This window comes from Homalodisca vitripennis, chromosome 2 (assembly GCF_021130785.1).
Source record: "Homalodisca vitripennis isolate AUS2020 chromosome 2, UT_GWSS_2.1, whole genome shotgun sequence".
In the NCBI taxonomy this organism is placed as follows: domain Eukaryota; kingdom Metazoa; phylum Arthropoda; class Insecta; order Hemiptera; family Cicadellidae; genus Homalodisca; species Homalodisca vitripennis.
Window position 1 is genome coordinate 129,138,905 of NC_060208.1, and position 19,192 is coordinate 129,158,096.

A 19,192-nucleotide genomic window follows, 5' to 3' on the forward strand; every position below is an offset into this window, starting at 1 on the left:
ATCGATACGGTTGAAAGGTTGTGCATACTATAAATCGAGCATATGGGCCCATCTCAACTTTTGAAGGGGTATTGTACAACTACATTAAATGCATGGTTAAGAAAGATTAGTCAGAAATTGGCTATGTGATTCATGACAACAACCCACCTTCATTTAAATCAGCAGACACATTTCACTACTTCACATTTTTCTGTTTTCAGTACTTTGCAATGGTTTCTCAGTAAGGATAGTAATTCAAAAAGTATTTGAAACAGGGTTTTTATCAAATGATTTTCCTAACCTCCATACCTCTACAGATAAAATTAGTCTGAGAAACCAAGGAAAATGATGAATAAAAATTTCAATGTTCTTCAGAATAATTGAAATATTTTATCAACATTTTGGTTAGAATAAAAACTAATTGAATATAAATTAAACACATGAAACTCAATCTTTTTTATTTTTGGGCTTATAAAGACCAATTTTTTTCATGATAAGTGAAAGGAGACCCTTAGTTACCCACAGAATAACCAGCAATATCAAGAAGGCAGTGCCTATGACATCGAACATTAGCAGCTGAATCCAGGACATGTCTGCAGCAGCTGAGCGTAGATGTGGTGCTCCTTGGTGTCTGATGGCGTACTCACTCCAGAACACTGCCTGCTGTTTGGAGGTCAGAGGCATGTCTGTCATCAAGTCACCCATCCGTTCCATGTTCTTCTTGTACCTGAAACAGTAGCTGTTATGTGGATGTACTTTTCCCTCTGTGTCATGAGAAGAGCTGATGTCTTGATGCAGAACACATGTGTCATCTAGTGATCATGAAAAATAGTTAATACTCACAATTATGATGGTGACATTTAATTAAACTTAATTTCCCCTGTAAAAGAACGTATACCAATGTAGTTACCCATTAGCAACAACACTAGCTTTTTGATCAAGAGATCTGTAGAAGTAAATGCCACATGTCTTACTGAGTCATATTCACAGCATATACAACAATGGCATCTGGTAAAGTGACAGCTTAATTGAAATTGTTTTGGGAAGTATTTGAACTGCTTAAGTTTTAACCTTTGGAAGAAAAGGAGACATCAAGCCTACTCCATCTTTTTACTGTTATAATTGACAACAGCAGAATTATGTTGCATGATCAAACTGTTTAGTACGTTAACTACCAACCCTATAAATCATGTTGTAGCGGTTGAATGCCAAGTTTTTATAAAGTTAATTCTTATAATTTTGGGGGTTTTTATCTTCACTGTTTACTTAATAACAATGATGTGAGGGTTTATCTGAATGAATCATGTTTTTCAAACATTTTGTGTATTGGCACGGCACCATTGTTTACAAGTACTAATGTTACTACAAAATCTAGCAGTCTGGATAATACACCCAGTACTTAATTTTGTTAATTTTGATATTTCGTTTTCCCTCTCAGTTGGCAGCATGAATATGTTGTCCGCTTTTGCCCTCCGGTTAATCCAGACGTTTCAGCTGTGTTGTCTTCCGCCATTTCTATGAATTAAAGGTTTGAGATGGTGCGTTTTTATTGAAGAGCCGTGCAAACTCACGTTGTTTCATTCTTCTAAGTTATGTTATACTGATAGAATGGGATACTCTGACACTAACGATGGGTTTGAAATCGATTGTATGAGCAACGATAATAGTTTAGAGTCAGTGGTAGTTATGGCATACCTGATGATATTGATAGTGAACTAGACCTTTATTCCTGGTTCAGGCTTAGAGGGGTACTTTGATGTCAACAATATATACAGTACTAACAATCAGACAGTGAATGTGCCATTAATGGTGCCAACACCACAACTTCTGGTAGGGTAATGCTGCAAACACCATGCATACTGAAGTGGTCTGGGAAATTTATGAAAGTAAGCAAAATGTCTATTAATTTAATTTTAATTCACTTAATTTATCAACCTATTTATTTTTATGAGCATTATTTGACTGATGAAATAGTTGAAATGATGGTTGTAAAAACTAATCGCATTGCGAATGAAGTAATTTCTAAGCTACAACTAAGTAGGCTAAAAGACTGAAAAATACTAATCTAGAAGAAATAAAAAATTCCATTGGTGTGCACATATATATGGGACTAGTATCACTTCCATGTTATACATACATATGTTTAAATCCTGAGTATTTATTACAAAATACAGTATAATATTTCAGAATTGTACCCTTAAAAGTTTTTCGGAAATGTTAACCTCAATTTTTAGATATTGTAGAAGAGAAGTTAAACATGTTTTGTAATTGTCAGCAACAACTTGCTATGGATTCAATTACAAACTTTATACTATTCAGTTATTACTATACTATAATCTGTATTCAGTATAAGGATGAATCTATATATATATAAATGAATGTTTGTATGTTTGTCCTTTATGGAATCGTGAACTATTGGACCGATCATGATGAAAAATTTGTACGTATATGTATTTTTCCACGGAGAAGGTTTATAAGCTATGCCCATCCCTTTCCCGATTCAGGATTCCGCCCCACTGGTTACAGAAATACCCATAAGAAATGCATTGCAGCAAACATATGTTAACGTCTTTTCAAATTTTTAATCAGCTGTTCTTTGTAAACATATATTACACTTATAGTTTTAAAGCATAGAGTAAGCTTAAGAGAAACGACAAATTTTGTTTAAACTGTTTTTGCAATCACTGTTAAACATAGACTTTACTATCCAGATAATACAATTCAAATTTGACGTAAAAATTCACCTTTAACTGCAATATTTATTTAATATAAACCATGCTCATGCTTGATCAGAAGAGTAATGCAGATATCATAATTACTATCTTACGTTGGCTACAAATATAAAGAATGTTATAAAATCAACCTTAGTTGTTTTTTTTGACAGAAGTATGGTTCTCAAAACTCCGTGTGTACATATTCTCTCGATCGAGACAACAAAGCAAGCTCAATCGTGGCATCGGAGATATAACTAATTTAATCTAAAATTTATTATAGTAAAAAAAAAAATTTACTAAGTAATATAAGGACTTCGGTTCTTAAGATTTGCGTGCGAAGCCGTGGGTAACAGCTAGATAGAGGCAGGAATATGGTACATACCTTCATAATACGCCCAAGAGGCTCACGATGGAACGACTATCAATTATCTCAGCAATGTTTAGAATGTGATAGAAAAAGAATAAGTGAATATAGTGTACTGTTTTCAACGGGAAATTGCGTGCGAAGCCGCGGGCAACTTTTGCAAAAAATTATTGAAATGCGCAGCAAAGCGCGCCGGGCCCGCTAGTATATTATAAATATTATGACAGTATTAACATTTTGCTTTTGCCGTTAGAGCCACCCAATACTCACATAGGATTTGAAAGAATTTCCTTGATGCCTTCCAATAACTGTTCACTTGTAATCGTCCTAGGGTTCATTTGGATTGTGAGGTTATGTCTGACCAACAAGTGAGCATTGTCCATCTGATCACAGAACACTGGGAGGCCCAGGATGGGGACTTTACGGTAGATCGCCTCTTGAGTGCTGAGAACTCCACAGTGAGTGATGAACAGGCGCATTTTGGGGTGCACTGCAAGAAATAAAACAGTTGGTAAAACTGGACACCTCCTTGTTGTTAAAAGGGTAGAATATAAGAAACCAATTTTGCCAACCCTTATCTTGAACCACTCTCTAAATGAACTTATCAATAGCTGAGATAAGGAACATACTGAACTAGAATGTTTAACATGGGAGAACTAGCAATGTGAGTGAGATTGTCCTATTTCCTGCTGACAAAAGTTTTACAAATATTAGCAGTTTTATAGGGTGGAATAATAATGTTTTTAATAGGAGAAGCACAATTTTTTAGCAACAGCGTGTATTATTTTGGGGTTTTGTTAGAATTTCCTGTAATAGCTTAAAGAGAACGGTATGATATAATCACTGATAAGTTCTTACATTCCAAGTTCCTGCAAAACTGGATGGTAACATCACGTAAGTTTTAAATCATTTATTCAAGATTAAGATTCAATTATTTCTTTATTTTATGAATGAAAGTGTACAACTATACAGAGAATTACTTCAGAAAACAGTGGTAATAATAACTCTTTATTTGTTGTTGCATGTGTACAAACAATGTCAGGGTTACAGCTAAGTATCACATATATAATAATATTTTAAGATTCAATTATTCTTTTAAATGTTCAAAAGAAAAGTAAAGGAATCCCATTATTTATAATGAAAGTTCAAATTTGATATTGTTTCTAACTAAACATTCGGATAATTCAGAAAAGGATTCTCCAGAAGACAGTTATAGAAGCATTTATTATTTGTTTAATATTAGTATTTATTAAGCAGTACTAATACAGTTTTCATCAGACAATAAAAATAACTATACATTACCTTTATTTCATGTACTGTGGGTGGTTGAATTTAAAAAAACCTGCATTTTAATAGGCTATGTAGCTAAATAATGTATTTATCATAAAATTAAATATATATACATTAACAATAAAAGTTGGATTAAAATATAGAGTCCTTACTTCTAATGGTCAAAGAATATTTCCATTTACACATTTTAACCTGGAAATGTACATTTACACAGTTTTATTTATACTCAATCAACACGCTTATTGCTCAACTCTACAGTGTTCCAGCACTCTACCTAACACAATATGAGAAAAAAACCAACATATAAAGGTGTTAAATTCTTCAATTACCTGCTAAGAAATTTTAAAACAACAAATGGGAACAAACTGAAGACAAGACTCCACACCTAGCTGGTTGAACGTCCCTTCTATTCAAAAATTAAGTTCCTTCAATGTGAATAGACTGAATAACATTAAATTCCTATATGGTACATTATCATTAATTCTGTTTGCACAGTCAATAATTATATTGTAAAATTGACACAATTTCTGTTCGTGGTAAAAACTGTATATTTTGATAAATTGATTCCAAAAATTTAAATTTTGTAGATTACACATATACACAATAAAAAGTGCTCTAGAAAGATAAAATTTTCTTTAATTTTCCCAAAATTCCTCAGAGGAATGTAGTGTAAGTTGAACTGAGTATCCTTTTGTAAAAAAAAACACAAATAAAAACAGATTTTAACCCCTTAAATGCTGGCTTAATTTCAGACCTGTATTCTGCTCTGGCTGGGGTTTTTTTGTTCCAAATATCCTCATGTGCTATCTAATTCAAAAAAATCATTTAATATTTTTAACTTATGATAGAGACATTGTATAATTATACGAATTCTCATAAAGTTATATATTGCAGGGTTTGTTTGGAGAGAGTGTAGAGAGGGAAGGGGTACTTTGTTGTTATACGAGGCCACTCTGTCCTTATCTACTATGTGATATAAGTAGGTAAATAGATATGTACGTATTTCAAATAGAAAAAGTTAAAGTTGAAAATAATAAATTCAAGTGTTAATGACACGAATGTTTACAACGCAGTAACTGTACGAGTGACTCACGACATGTAGGGTGGCAGCGGACCCATGTCCTTATGGTGGGAGTGGTGGTATATTATCTTCCCCCTCCTCTGTCCCACCCTGATCCAATAACAAAGGGCTAGTTGGCGCAAAGCCAATAGACAAAGATGTCTGAATCACCTCATACATCTAATACGACGGAACAATCTTCGTTATTACTGGAAAAACACGAGGAATATATATATGTCATCAGCACTTGTGTGACTCTTGGCCACAGTCGTAGTTAAACGTTTTGTCTTTTTCCATACAAGAACATTAAAAAAAGAAGTGATATAAGAATTTATTTCAATTAATTCAGTTTCCTTTTTATAAAGATCTAGATTGTGGTAATGTACCTGTCTATTATAGTGGTTTGTCTACTATATTAGTGATATTATATTGATGCCTTTTTTGTAACTGTAAATTTAGGAATAATTTAAAATATATTAAAATACTCATAATATACAAAGCATTGACTGTTAATATAGCAAGATCAACAAAGTTGAATTACTGATCCTTATTTTCTAATTGCTCTTTATTGTAGTTATATCCTATCTAAATTTTGTGTTGTAGTTGTTACATATAATATTAAAATCATATCATAATCATATTAAAATGTTTATAAGTATTAATAAGTTATCTTTTTAAATATGCTAAATAAGAGTGAACATATTAATAATTTATTGATACCAGGTTTTCTAAGCTACCTATAAATTCTATATTTGCCTCATAACATACAATCCTGAAACCATTTTACTAATTACATAATCAGTATGCTTATTCTAATTAAAATCTTCATCAACTACAACACCAAGAAATTTGGTATTCTACAGTCTAAATTCATATATTTAAAAGAAAGTTGTATTAGCTACATAATTTATAACTCGAAAACGGTTGGACCGATTTTTATGACTTTTGGGTTTTTCTTTGTCGGGAATAGGATACTAAGCATTAAAATATCATAAATGTTCACAGGATTCCGCCTTACTGGCCTCTAAAAGTTACAAAAATACATATTAGAAATGCATTGCAGCAAACATATGTTATTAAGTGAAAGAGCCTGGTAAAATTTAATCAGCTGTTCTTTGTAAACATAATATAATGTGATAAAACAATTATTATATGTTTACATCATTTAATTATCATTTTAAATTTTTTTACTTTGAAATTTCTTTATAGTTTGAAGACATAGAGCAAGCTTAAAAGTATTAACAACATTTTATTTCAACCGTTTCTGCAATCACTGTTGAGCACAGACTTTACTATTCAGATAATACAATGAAGTAAAATTACAGCTTTAACTGTAAAATTTAGCTAATATAAACTATGCCTGTGCTTGATCAGTAGAGTAATGCAGATATAAAAATTACTATCTTACGTTGGCTACAAATATAAAGAATGTTATAAAACCCACCTTAGTTGTTTTTTTACCGAAGTATGGTTCTCAGAACTGCATAACTGCATGCGTACATATTTTCTTGATTAGGACAACAAAGTGTGGCATGCTCAATCATGGCATCAGAAATACAATTAATTCAATCCAGAAGTGCTTATACACACACGCAAAGCCTACCATAAAAACCGTACATAATTTCGCTTAACATCTGAATTTCTTAACCATGAACACTGTAATAATATGTACCTAAAATATGCCTACTTCCGTTTCAAAATTACATTGAGCGTCATCATTTATGTGTGTTAACCGAAAGCTAATGACTTCGACTTTATGACTCCTGTTCATACTGGGCTAATATAATTCAATTATAACAAAAATCATAGAATATTGGAGAGAAATTTGTGTTATTTCACAGGTGCATATAAAGACTGTTTTAAAATTTAAATCTTAAATGGATATAGCTTGGAATATGTTTCAGTGACTATCATTTATCTCAGGAGAGTAATAACAACATTCAAAATAAATATGCCTCCTATGTCCCAGTTTTCCAATAGGAAATTGTGAGTGAAGCCGTGGGTAACTGCTAGTATTATATAGAACTAAATGTTTCATTACCAAGCACTTAGTTCTAAGAGGTAACATGAATGTGTAAACTTTTATGGCTTTTAATTCAGAAGTTTTCAATATTGTCTCAATGGAAGCATCCAAGGGTGACCTTAGTACACTATAGGCAGGCTACCTTATATTACCAGGAGTATATTGATTCTCTCTAGAGACCCTAAAATAATTACTTAGCATACTAAAGGTTAAACTTATCAAGTTCCAGATAGTGAAAAGATTTAATAGTTAAAAAAGTTTTTAAATATTTTAAAAGTGATTTTTTTAGGGATCACCCAAGAGGTAAAATTAATCTTTATATAACATTTACTCTAATCCAGTAGTTCCAGAGATTCCTGAGGAATCTGTGGATGTTAAATAATTGAATACGTACCCAAAAGATCACTCTGAGGTAACCACTTGCTCAGTTTGACATTGGACGGTATGTTTGGAAGATCTTTATCCCATTTCCACAACACCCGCTGTGGCAGTTTTTGGAGGACAGTGATTACTATATTTTCAAACCCTTCTGCAAACCAGGTTGAGTCTATATTGGAACCGAAACTTATCAGGATCACTCCATGTTCCGCTCCATCCATGAAGTCTTTCAAGTCCTAAGATCATAAACAATTATAAATGAAAGTGGATTTTACTTGAATTGAAGCCACCAAAAGAGAATAAAATATTTTAAAAAGCAAATATTTTTTCAAGTATAATTTTACACTCTTACATAGGGTGTAAATCAGAATCCGTGTGACACACTTTTAGGATTCATTCTATAATTCAGAATGAAATTGTTTGTTCTTTAATATATTTTAAGCGCATACTTAAAAAAAGGAAAATTTCTTGGGAAATTTCGTCATGGTTAAAATTGAAATCTGCACTAATAAGCCCTTATAAATCCACATTTTGTTTAAATATTAAATTTTACCCACTGTTTAAAATCATATGATTTATCTATTTAACATCTGAGACTTTAAGAGGTCCCTAATTGATAATGAGTGTGATTTTGAAGAAATTTTTGTACATAATATCTTAGCATGACATTGTTTGTTAGCATGACTTCAAAGAACATTCTCTATGTATTGTAAGAAAAATGTAAAAGACACAGATACGTAACAAAATATGGGTGATTGTCAATTTCTCATAAGTGCACAAAAATATAAATTAGTTACTAATACTTTTAAACTCTTCTCTTACTTTTGCTTAATGGAATCAAGTTTTCTCTAAATTTATATCTATTGAAGGAAAATTATGATTTCAGAGAACAATTGAATTTGGGGTACATTGTAAAAATAAGATTTTGTACATTAAAACACAAGCACATGCACTTATATATTTCCATAATGGCACTCCTGCAGCAATTTGCTCACATTTTTTTGGAATGTCTCTCAATTTCATAATATTAACTCATCGGGGAACTTGCTTGAGCATTTCTTGTTGTGCTTTTTTTTAGACACTAATGATCACATATTTGTTTGTTTTTCGCTAGATCACAGTTTTGTGCCCGTGTGCATCCTTATAAGCAATTTTTCTTTTCAATTCGTAATTTTTGCACACTGGAACCTCAACTAATAGCTTGTCTTGTTACTGTTTTCATTTTGTCATATACTAAATTTTTGTCACTTCAATGTTCTGCTTACATTCTATGTATCATGCTCTAAATGTTTAGTATTTAACTGTTTATAGTTGTTGAATGAGTTTTTCCTTCTTCCCCTATCTCATGGAACAAAACAATTTGCGTACTTCAGAAGTAGACAGATTCTTGGACAGTGATACTGAAATATCAAAAATACTCAAATACTAACACAAAAGTGAATTATAAAATATAAATGATTGATCATTGTATGTAATGTAAATAGTTTATTTTAATTATCTTTTTAATAATAACAATTTAATGAAACAAACCGTTTTATCTCATCTCCCAGACAACTAATTCAGAGGCTTGTCATAAAATTATCAAAAAGTGAAAAAAATGTAAGTGAGTTTTTATTTTTTGTTATTACGCTTTATAATTAAGTAATCCAATAAAAATTGGTTTTTCTGTAAAATGAATTGTGCTGTTCTGAATAAAAAATTATTGAAACAGATAAAGAAAAAAGTATAGAACATTGAAAGTTGCTTTTGATTTTTGGATTTTTTTTACTAAACAAATTTGTAAATATATACTAGAAAAAATTTAATAAAAAATTATTTGGAGAAAACAACAAACACTATTTTAGAGCAAACAAATAGACTGACTAATTTATCTGTATACAAACTCATTCTTGTAATATTTTAGTACACGCATGCATTTTTGCCAAAATCAATTCAAACATTCAGTCCTAGAAAGGCTAGATTAATTGCTTCCTTGTTGGGTTAATGCTTATGATATAACAATATTTTTGAGTTCAGGGTATCTTTTCTAAATATATGTGTTGATATTCTTCTACAATATTATTTTATAAATTTTATCCCAGCATCATGCAGAATCGTAGTTTTATTTAACTACACCTAACTATTCGGCACACACTGTTAGCAGATTGCTGTGTCTCTGTGAATTTTTCTATCGATGGGAGAGTGTTTTACTTTCTTGAAACAAATTAGACACATTGAAAATAAGATGCGCACTACAATAAGTTTCTGAATCACATCATATCAAATAGTATTTTAGAGCATAATAGTATAGTATATTAGAGCAGAAAAATATATTTTTTATTAGATTGATTTTATTGAATTTTAAAAAATTATGCCATAGCATGCACACAAGCACACGGTCAAAATACGACAGTACTTGTGGTGGCAATTTTCTCACAATTGAGTAGTGTTTGAGTTTAGGAAGGAACTGCACACCCGTGAGATCATTCAGTGATTAATCTGGTTCAAGATCATGCAGAGACAGTTGACTGAGGATTACCTAGCTTTCTTTGATAAAAAAACATAACTCCATCATATAATATTATAAATGTGGCAATTTTCTGTGGGTACGAGTGCTTGTGTGTTAAAACTGATAATTCAATATTAGAGCAGAAAAATATATTTTTTATTAGATTGATTCCTTAGTAACTGATAATTAATTACCTGCGGTAATGGCTTGGGCTCAGAGATATGAAGACCTGCGATTTCAACCACACCAGGTAAGACAGGTCTTGGGCCATTCAGAGCAAAGTGGTGGTTGACAATGATGATATTGGCCTGTTTGACGATATCTCTCACATGAGGCAAGTTGGGTCCGAACACCTCCCTCATCAACTGATCTTGGAATGGCTCTGTGACAAATCTGGTGTACCACTCCAGGAAGATGTAGTAGAACAAGTTCTCACATCTCTGGTAGAATGTCATGTGATAGTCTGCACTAGTTATCATACTCGGAACATAAGCAGGGTTGAAGATGTTACCGGCTCGAAACGTCATCCATTGTGGGGAGCCAAAGGTAGTTGCCAAAATCAGTGGTGGGTTCCCGAACAGAGGAACTAAACCAAGGAGTGCATGAGCATTGCCATGATCATGAATAATCAAATCAAATGGCTTGGCTATGTTTCTTTTTTGACTTATTAACTCTTTCAGTGCTTTTGAATGCAGTATCGTTGTGGATGAGGCCTCATCCCAAGTTTTGAAAGCAGGATACATTTGTCCAATTTTTGAATCAGACATCCATTCCGAGACAGAATGGTTCGAAAAAGTAATCTCATAAACTTCCTCAGCAATGAATGTAGTTAAGTTTGGTATTTTAATTTTGGGTTTGTCCACTCCAAGTACTGTAATCTGAAAAATCAAACTGATGTAGAAAAGATACTTAAATATTTTATTACAATAAAAATTACATAATTCTAGAAAAATATGTTTTAATACGTGATCCTGTAAAACTGAAATACCTGGTGACCTCTCTCAGCCAGAGCTGCCATGTACTGATAACACCAGAGGGAATGGCTGTGAGAGGCGACGGCACACAGAGCAAGTATCTTGGCAGCAGTGGCACTCTGTAGACACTGTGTCACTATCATAAGAATGTAAAACCACTGCATGGCTTCTGAAAAAAAGTTTATAACTAATACAGTTTTTTATTAGTGGGTTTCAGACAATTTTTGTAAGATTGATAAGTAGTAATGAATTATGAGCCGATCTTGATCTGAAGCCTAGACCAGTAAGCTGATTCTAAACCTCAAACACTTAACAACATTATTTTTAATTGTATAACTATGAAATATGTCTCATTAAGGTATAATTAATACCATCCAAACACATGTCAGTTTGTTTAATGATTACTCAGAAAAACATCAGACTTTTTATACTTTATCATTTACATGTTCAAAAAGTATACGCTTCACAAGAATAACTAAAAGGCATTTGGATATGTATTAATCATGTCTTTAAAATGAGACATCTCTTATAAAACAAAGGTGTCAAAGTGTTTAAAGTTTAATATTGTTCTTATGGGATAAAATTGCAGGTTGGTTCACTGCAATCAACTCTTAAGAAAAATAGGAGGTTTCATAAAACTATACCGTACCATATTATTATAGTGGGTTGAATAGTCAGTCACTCTTCCTCTATTACAAAATGCAATAATATACACTATCATATATCATAGTCATTTAAATTATACTTTATAGTCATTGTTAATGTCAAAAGTTTTAATTATTTTACATTGAATCTAACAGAGAAATATCAGCTTAAATAATATGTAAGATATAGTAGATAACAACATCAATTTGGAGGCATGAAATTAATTTACATTACAACAATGTAAATCGAATATTAAAATTATAAATGCAAGTAAATGTAAACAGTAAACAATACAAATATTCCAAACATTTTGTTAGTAAATTACACTAATATATTTTAGATGTATATGATTCTAATGAATTGATACATATCTAACTATGTGTGTTTCTGTGTGTGTAGGATGAAAATGAATAAATATAAAAGCACAAATTGATAATAAATATTAATATAAAATAATGTTTAACTATAAATATATGGCATACTAAAATAATATATGATGACCCTATGATGATTATAATGACCCTTGATAATCAAAAGTAGTTTAAAGGGTAGAGAAATTATTGTGTTGATTATGGCAAGTAAGAAAGCATACACAAATAAGAAAGCATACACAAATAGAAAACAACCTGTAGTGATGTTAAACGACTCTACTCAACAAACTGGAGTCTACTGTAGAAGGATGAATAGATGCATGGAACAAGTTCATCAGCTGCACTATGACCTTGAATGCTGCTTCTTCACTGAACCTAGTATTAGACAAGGCCACTTTTGATTAGAAACCGCCCATTCCAATAACAAAACAACTGAAGCTAACTAACTAAAATATCAGCATCACAACCTTTATAAAAATGTTAGCAGTAAAAAAAATTAACAATGAAGATTATTTATACACCATACTGTAAGAATTTTAATTATAATCGAATTGTTTAGTTTATTGTGTTCTACAAATATTTTCTCAGGTTTGAAAAAAATCACATACATGTGCACTGAACAAGACTTACTTTTCATATTATACATTAACAAATCTCATTTTAAGAAAATGTTTCATATTTACTCATTTTAGCAATGACAACATTTTTAAAAAATTACAAAACAATAAAACATAATTCAGCAGATAATAGTAAAATAATTATCTTCCATATGATTAATTTAAAACCCACACATGAGTTTTGTCATGTTTTAATGGTTATTGTTCTGTCAAATCTTTTTTTATTTATCACTGCGCTGAAAATGTTTACACTTTCTAAAATTGCACTAATAACCGAGAGTGAATATAAAGAAAAGCTCTAGAAAACCAAACCCCATCAAAAAGTCATAATCATTCACTAACATTACTTTCTGTCCATTTTCCTACTTGCTACAACACCCATCTATCCAACGGCTATAGATAATATGTTTACTAACATTAATGTCAGTACCTTGAGGGTGTATGCTGTAAACACACAAATATCTGACCATGATGGATTGATCTTGAAGCTTTTAAATGTCAATTTAAGTAAAAGTGACAGTAATAAACCTAATTTTAAAAAATTTTAGAAATTTCACTAAAGACAACATGGAAATGTTTAATGGTTATTTAAGCAATGAAAGTTAGATAGATGTTTTTAGTGCACTTGTGGAATTTCAATTTGATGTGTTCTTTAATATTTTTATGTATTATTATAATTTATGTTTTGCTAAGGTTTATAAAAGATTGAAAGTAAGTCACAAAGCTTGGATTACTAGAGAAGTAAAATAATAAAAAGGAAACATTTTAAAATTGAGTCAGCTAGAGTTGATAAGAATAAAAAGTAGACTAAACATTTAAAATTCTGTAAAAATAATTACAAGAACAAAATAATTACAGCTAAAAAGGAAGATTTTGATAAGTCTAAGAAGTTTTCTGATAATATTAATTTGTAAAACTACATTGAATATTATAAATCAGCAGCAAACCAAAATAAGCAAAATAATATTATAAATGTTGAAATTAAGTGTAATAATACATTATATTCTGAATCCTAAACAATAAGCTGCATTTTCAATAGTTTTTTCAATGAATTTGTGGATTTGTCTGTAATACACAAACTAACTCAACAGACTGGAAAGGATTTCTACTTCATGGTGCCACAATCAATATTATTTAAATTTAAATGTGCGACAGTGTCAACTGAGAACACGTTGAAAATAATTTCTTTATTTGACAATAAGTGGTCAACAGGATTTGAAGAGGTTCTGATTCCTGTAATGAAATATGCCTCAATCAGCTTGGCTCTCACCTCTACTCATCTAGTCAATTCTTCTTTTGTCAATGAACTCTTTCCTAGTAGATTAAAGATCCCCATTATACAAAAAAGGGGAGTGTAAAGAACTAAATAACTATTGCCCCTTGTCATTCATTACTTAGCTCCTTCTCAACAATTTTTGAGAGAGCAATGTCGGTTAATTACTTATTTGCAGAGAAATTCCTTGCATGACCCTGATCAACATGGTTTCAGTAAAAATAAATCAGTTGCATGGCAGGAATTGATTTGATATAATCTATAATTAGTTTTGTGGATAGAAGAGAGAAATTTTTAGGGATCTTTTTAGATCTTAACAGAGCTTTTGATAGTGTATGCCATAATTCACAATCAGATGAACTTAATTCTATTGGTATTGAAAAAGATTGTCCAGCCTGGTTTTGGAATTATTTGACTAACAGGAGACAGTATGTTGAAATTAGTCATGAGGTTAACAATACAATATGTAACATACATTTCATCTCCACTATTAGAAATTAAACATGGTGTTCTCAAGGGTTTATTTTGGGACCATTTTTAGTTCTTGATTTATTTAAAGGGTTTGCCTTAAAATCTTTTTGACTTGGAATTAAAATACTTAACAGTTCTTGATCATTTAAATTCAGCTTTAAATGAACATCAAATATTGATTAATGAAAGTAAAACTAATTTTATTGTATTCTCTCTTAAATAATCTAAATCAGTAAGCCAGTAATACAATTTAAAGACACATTGTTAAATCGAGTAGTGACAACAACATTTTTGGGTTTAAGTTCTTGATATACACTTAACTTAGGATTTGCATGTTGATCAAGTTGTTAAAAAAATTACCTCCAGTTTATTTTTAATTTACAGAATGTCAAAAATTTGTTCAAGTGAAACTTTAAGACTCCTTTATTTTGCTTATATTGTAGACCCTGCAATTACGCTTGGCTTATACATTTATGGAGCTACATCAAAATTTAATTTAAATAGTACACTAATAATACAAAAAAGGTGTATTCATATTATTTTGGACCTTAATTGGAATGATACAGTCAAAAATAAATTTTCTAGTTTGGGTATCATGACAGTTAATGGTCATTACGTATACCAAGGTATTCTCTACAGTATTCAGTTAGTGAAAACTTACAAACTACCTTTATTAGGAAGCAATCACTGTTATAATACTAGACAAAAGGGCAATATAGCAACTGAATCGTATAAACTGGAACTTTGTAAAAAGAAAACAACTTACATTGGTGCAAAATATTTAAACAATTTTCCTACATATATAAAAAATGAAGTGTTAAAAAAATTCAAATATTATCTAAAAGATTGCTTTATTAACAAAACTTTATATAATTTTGATGAGTTTGAAGCACAGCTGTGCATTGTTTATGAAATTTTAAGTATATTTTGAGATGATGATATTTTAATATTGTAAAATAAGACTTTATTGAATTTGTTTTTGCTGTATTGTTTAGGTAAGAAAATATTAGTCAATACACAATTTATTATTGTATGATTCTTAGTCAGAATACATCATTGTTATTTTATTGTAAATGAAGTACATTAATGTACTTTTTATATATTAATATGAATAAAGAATATTTCAATTCAAACTCAATTCAAAAGTCAGAAATGTCTTATTTTATTGATTAATTTACATTTGCCCTAAGAGTATTGAGTATGGGTTAATAAACATACCTGATTTTCCTTTATAGTTTACCCTAAGATATTGTGCAGTAAAAGACTGAAGAAGCAAAATACATTTAAAAAAACTTAGCAAACATGTGTAAAAGTTTTTAAAGTTCTAGACAAAATTATGAAAAGTGTGGGCCTTTCCACCATAAATTTTAATACTGTATTTCTAGTTAGTATATTTTGTGTTTAATGTACGAAAATATATAAATTATTACATTTATAACAAAAGAGATTTTAGACATATTCTTAGAAAAAATTGGGGCGCCGTTGTCACATTCTGAATTAGAACTATGATACCATCACACACATATAGAAATCAAAACTAATATTTCAATGTAATCACATTTAGTACCAGTACTTACAACACAAAAAGCTTATATCTTTTATGGAATGATCAATTTCACACACAAAGGCAGGTGATGCTTCATGTAAGATAATGTTATATCTAACCAGAAGTCTGATAAGACTACAAGCTCTTTTGAAACACAAATAATATATAACTTATCTTAAACAACAAAATGTAATCATAAACTTTGTAATGGTCACAAATTTGTTTAATATTGTAACATGTGTTAAATAATTATACAGAATGGTCATAAAGTCCATCTCTTGCTAAGTTTTGATCAGTTAAGTTAGAAAAATGAAATTCAGGGAGTTAACTATATACAGAAAGTACTGTGTTTTATAAGTAGTTGTAAAATCGAATTATTGGTGTATTTCACATTTTTGAAAATTATATTCCAAAGAACCACCCCTCAACTCAAAATTTTCAAATTGGAACCCTCTTATTTATTTACTTTGCATACATAAAGGCTGTACAATCTCTGTACAAAGGGCATTAAGTAGTAAGAAAATCAATGTGAACTAGAAGACTTTTCGATATATTCAGAATGGTGACTTTACCAGTATGTTTTTAAATTCTTAAATTTTATTTAAAATTTTTGCCAAAGTAAACTATGTGTACAAAATATTAAGCATTAGAAGCACGATTAGTATAAAAACAAAAGGACAGTTTAAATTAATAGTTAAAAATAACAAATAAAATAAAAATAAACATTAATCTATGGGTTATATTACTCCAAGGAAATACATTTTATACGCAACACATGTAAAACTAGTTAAAAAAACTTTTTAAATGCACCATGATAATTTTTGTAGACATCAAATCAGATACTAAAAATGATTCAATATCAAAGAATCCAATCTTATCTCAAAAAGTTATGAATTCTTATGATTAACTTACTAAAGATGAGTTTAAATAAAAAATAAACATTAATCTGCTGAAATTTAAAGCCCCACTCACACACTCACTGAGGCTCTTGCACAAAAGGACAGGGAAGTAAGATACCTGGTCCAAGGATGTGGTGGTACTCCTTAATGGATTACATTTTTATCTGCACTTTTGATAAGAAATAGTTATTTCTAATTTACTGTATGCTATATTAGCATTCAGACAAAAGATTTGGTTAGGTCACCAGAAAATAAGTAACATCTAACTCATCATGTTAAGTTGTATGTTAGTAGAGTTATTGTGATTGAACTATTTTATTATTTCCCTTTTCATATTTAACTAAATAATCAGATTATCTTGTTGTCTGAACTAGATATTTTATTTGTTATTGTAAGTTTTGTTTAGTGATATATACTCCCATACTCAGGCAAGCATGTCCTTTGTCACTGATGTTACGGCAGTACAGATTCGGTTCTTCAACTCTTCCGGGTTGTGTGGGAGTGTTGGTGTACATAAACGTTGTCTTTAGCGAGACCACACAGGAAGAAGTCACTGATTGTCAAATCCGGTAACCGTGGAGCCCAGGTTAGACATACTAAGTCATCAGCTTCTTGATGACCAATCCAACGATTTGGTAGAGTTTTATTCAGATATTCACGCACTTGGCGACTGCAGTGAGGGGGCCCATCTTGTTTAAAAATGAAGTTGTCTTGGTACATCCTCAGAAACAACTAGTTTTGTAACATACCGAGATACTGCTGACCGTTAACTGTGTTTTCATAAAAGAAGAATGGGCTGTAAACAGATTATCGGGATATCACACAAAACACATTGACTTTGGGCGAATCTCGTACGTGAAGCAGAAATCCACAGCAGAAATCATTTTATGTGTCATGATTACAATGCAAAGACGTTAAGGGACCAAATTGATCCTGGAACATTATCAGATGGTATAGACAGTTTGTAGATACAGAATGTGTATGTAAAGGAAAGAGTCCTGGCTGCCCTTGTGTTGTTCCTAAAGAAAATGTAGCATGATTTCAAACTGCACTCCAACGTAGTCCTTCAAAATCAACTTATCGTGCCTAGAACAACAATTTGACGTGTTTTGAGATGTCAGTTGGTTATGAAGCCATACAAGTTACAGTTGTTACAAGCTCTGCGTCCTGATGACAAACGCCGCAAACGTATGGTTATAACAAGATTTGTTATGATTGTTCCTCTGAAAAAGAATTAAAATAAAACCTTATTCAAAGCATTTCAAAGTTTTTTCTGACCTCGGTTTCTCAGTTGTTTATAAATCACCAATCATCAAGATTTTTTTGTTTTTTTGGCCTTACGGAAAGCAATGTTTCTATGCCCTTGCAGTTGCTAAAATGTGTCATTGATCCAAGAAACTGACATCTTAGTCTCCCTTTTAGTGATGATTGTGCATGGCTATTGTGAAGTCCGAGAATGGCACAGTTTAAAGCCCCCACCATAGCATTGACAGTGTCAAGTAATGTCACTTCGTGCCAGGGAAGCTGAGAGCATCAGCAAACAGAGCTTCAAAGTCTATAGACTTATAGTCTCTGCAGGAAATAAACGTGGTTTCAATTTTTTTGGGGTGGGAGCCTATATGCACTAACGAGCCTATAAGCAGTGCAGAATTAAAGCTTGAATATGAGATTTTATATAAATAGCAACTCCTCCACTATCTTTGTGCATCTGATACAAGTAACCTGGTAACTCAACAGAGTAGTTAAACATTTGGTTTTAACCATGATTCTGAAACTAAAATAAGTTTATAATCACTACACTGAAAAATTGTGTCCAGTTTATCAATATGAATTATGTTCTAAGCAGGCTAAAGGTCAGATTGGCATACTACGTGTATGTCTAATTGCTGCTCTCTTTTGGAATAGTCACTTGGGGTGGTGCATGCAAAACAATACTTGAACCACTCAATATTGTTCAAAAACTATATTAAAAATCAGATTTCAAAAGCCCTAGCGATTCCCAACTGATACTCTATACAGAAAAACTCAAATATTTTTCCATAAGACAAATTTATATCAAGAATCTCCTCCTTTTTATTTGCGAAAATTCCAACTACTAAT

The 19,192-nt window shown here is 31.1% G+C and overlaps 1 protein-coding gene across 4 annotated transcripts; it reads right to left on the minus strand.

Moving 5' to 3' along the window:
• Nucleotides 1–405: 405 nt before the first annotated feature.
• LOC124354733 (UDP-glycosyltransferase UGT5-like) lies at nucleotides 406–16,309 on the minus strand. 4 transcript variants are annotated; one of them, XM_046805396.1, is made up of 7 exons: nucleotides 16,225–16,299; nucleotides 12,542–12,661; nucleotides 11,285–11,436; nucleotides 10,491–11,174; nucleotides 7,825–8,044; nucleotides 3,328–3,547; nucleotides 406–706 (listed from the first exon to the last, which is right to left on the minus strand). In XM_046805396.1, the coding sequence occupies exons 3-7, from the start codon at nucleotides 11,432–11,434 to the stop codon at nucleotides 427–429; spliced, it is 1,554 nt and encodes a 517-aa protein (XP_046661352.1). In that variant the 5' UTR covers nucleotides 11,435–11,436; nucleotides 12,542–12,661; nucleotides 16,225–16,299; the 3' UTR covers nucleotides 406–426. The 4 variants fall into 4 exon arrangements, with proteins under 4 accessions (XP_046661352.1, XP_046661350.1, XP_046661351.1 ...); XM_046805394.1 differs by having other exon boundaries at nucleotides 11,285–11,439; XM_046805395.1 differs by lacking the exon at nucleotides 16,225–16,299 and adding an exon at nucleotides 15,866–16,196 and having other exon boundaries at nucleotides 11,285–11,439.
• Nucleotides 16,310–19,192: the final 2,883 nt, after the last annotated feature.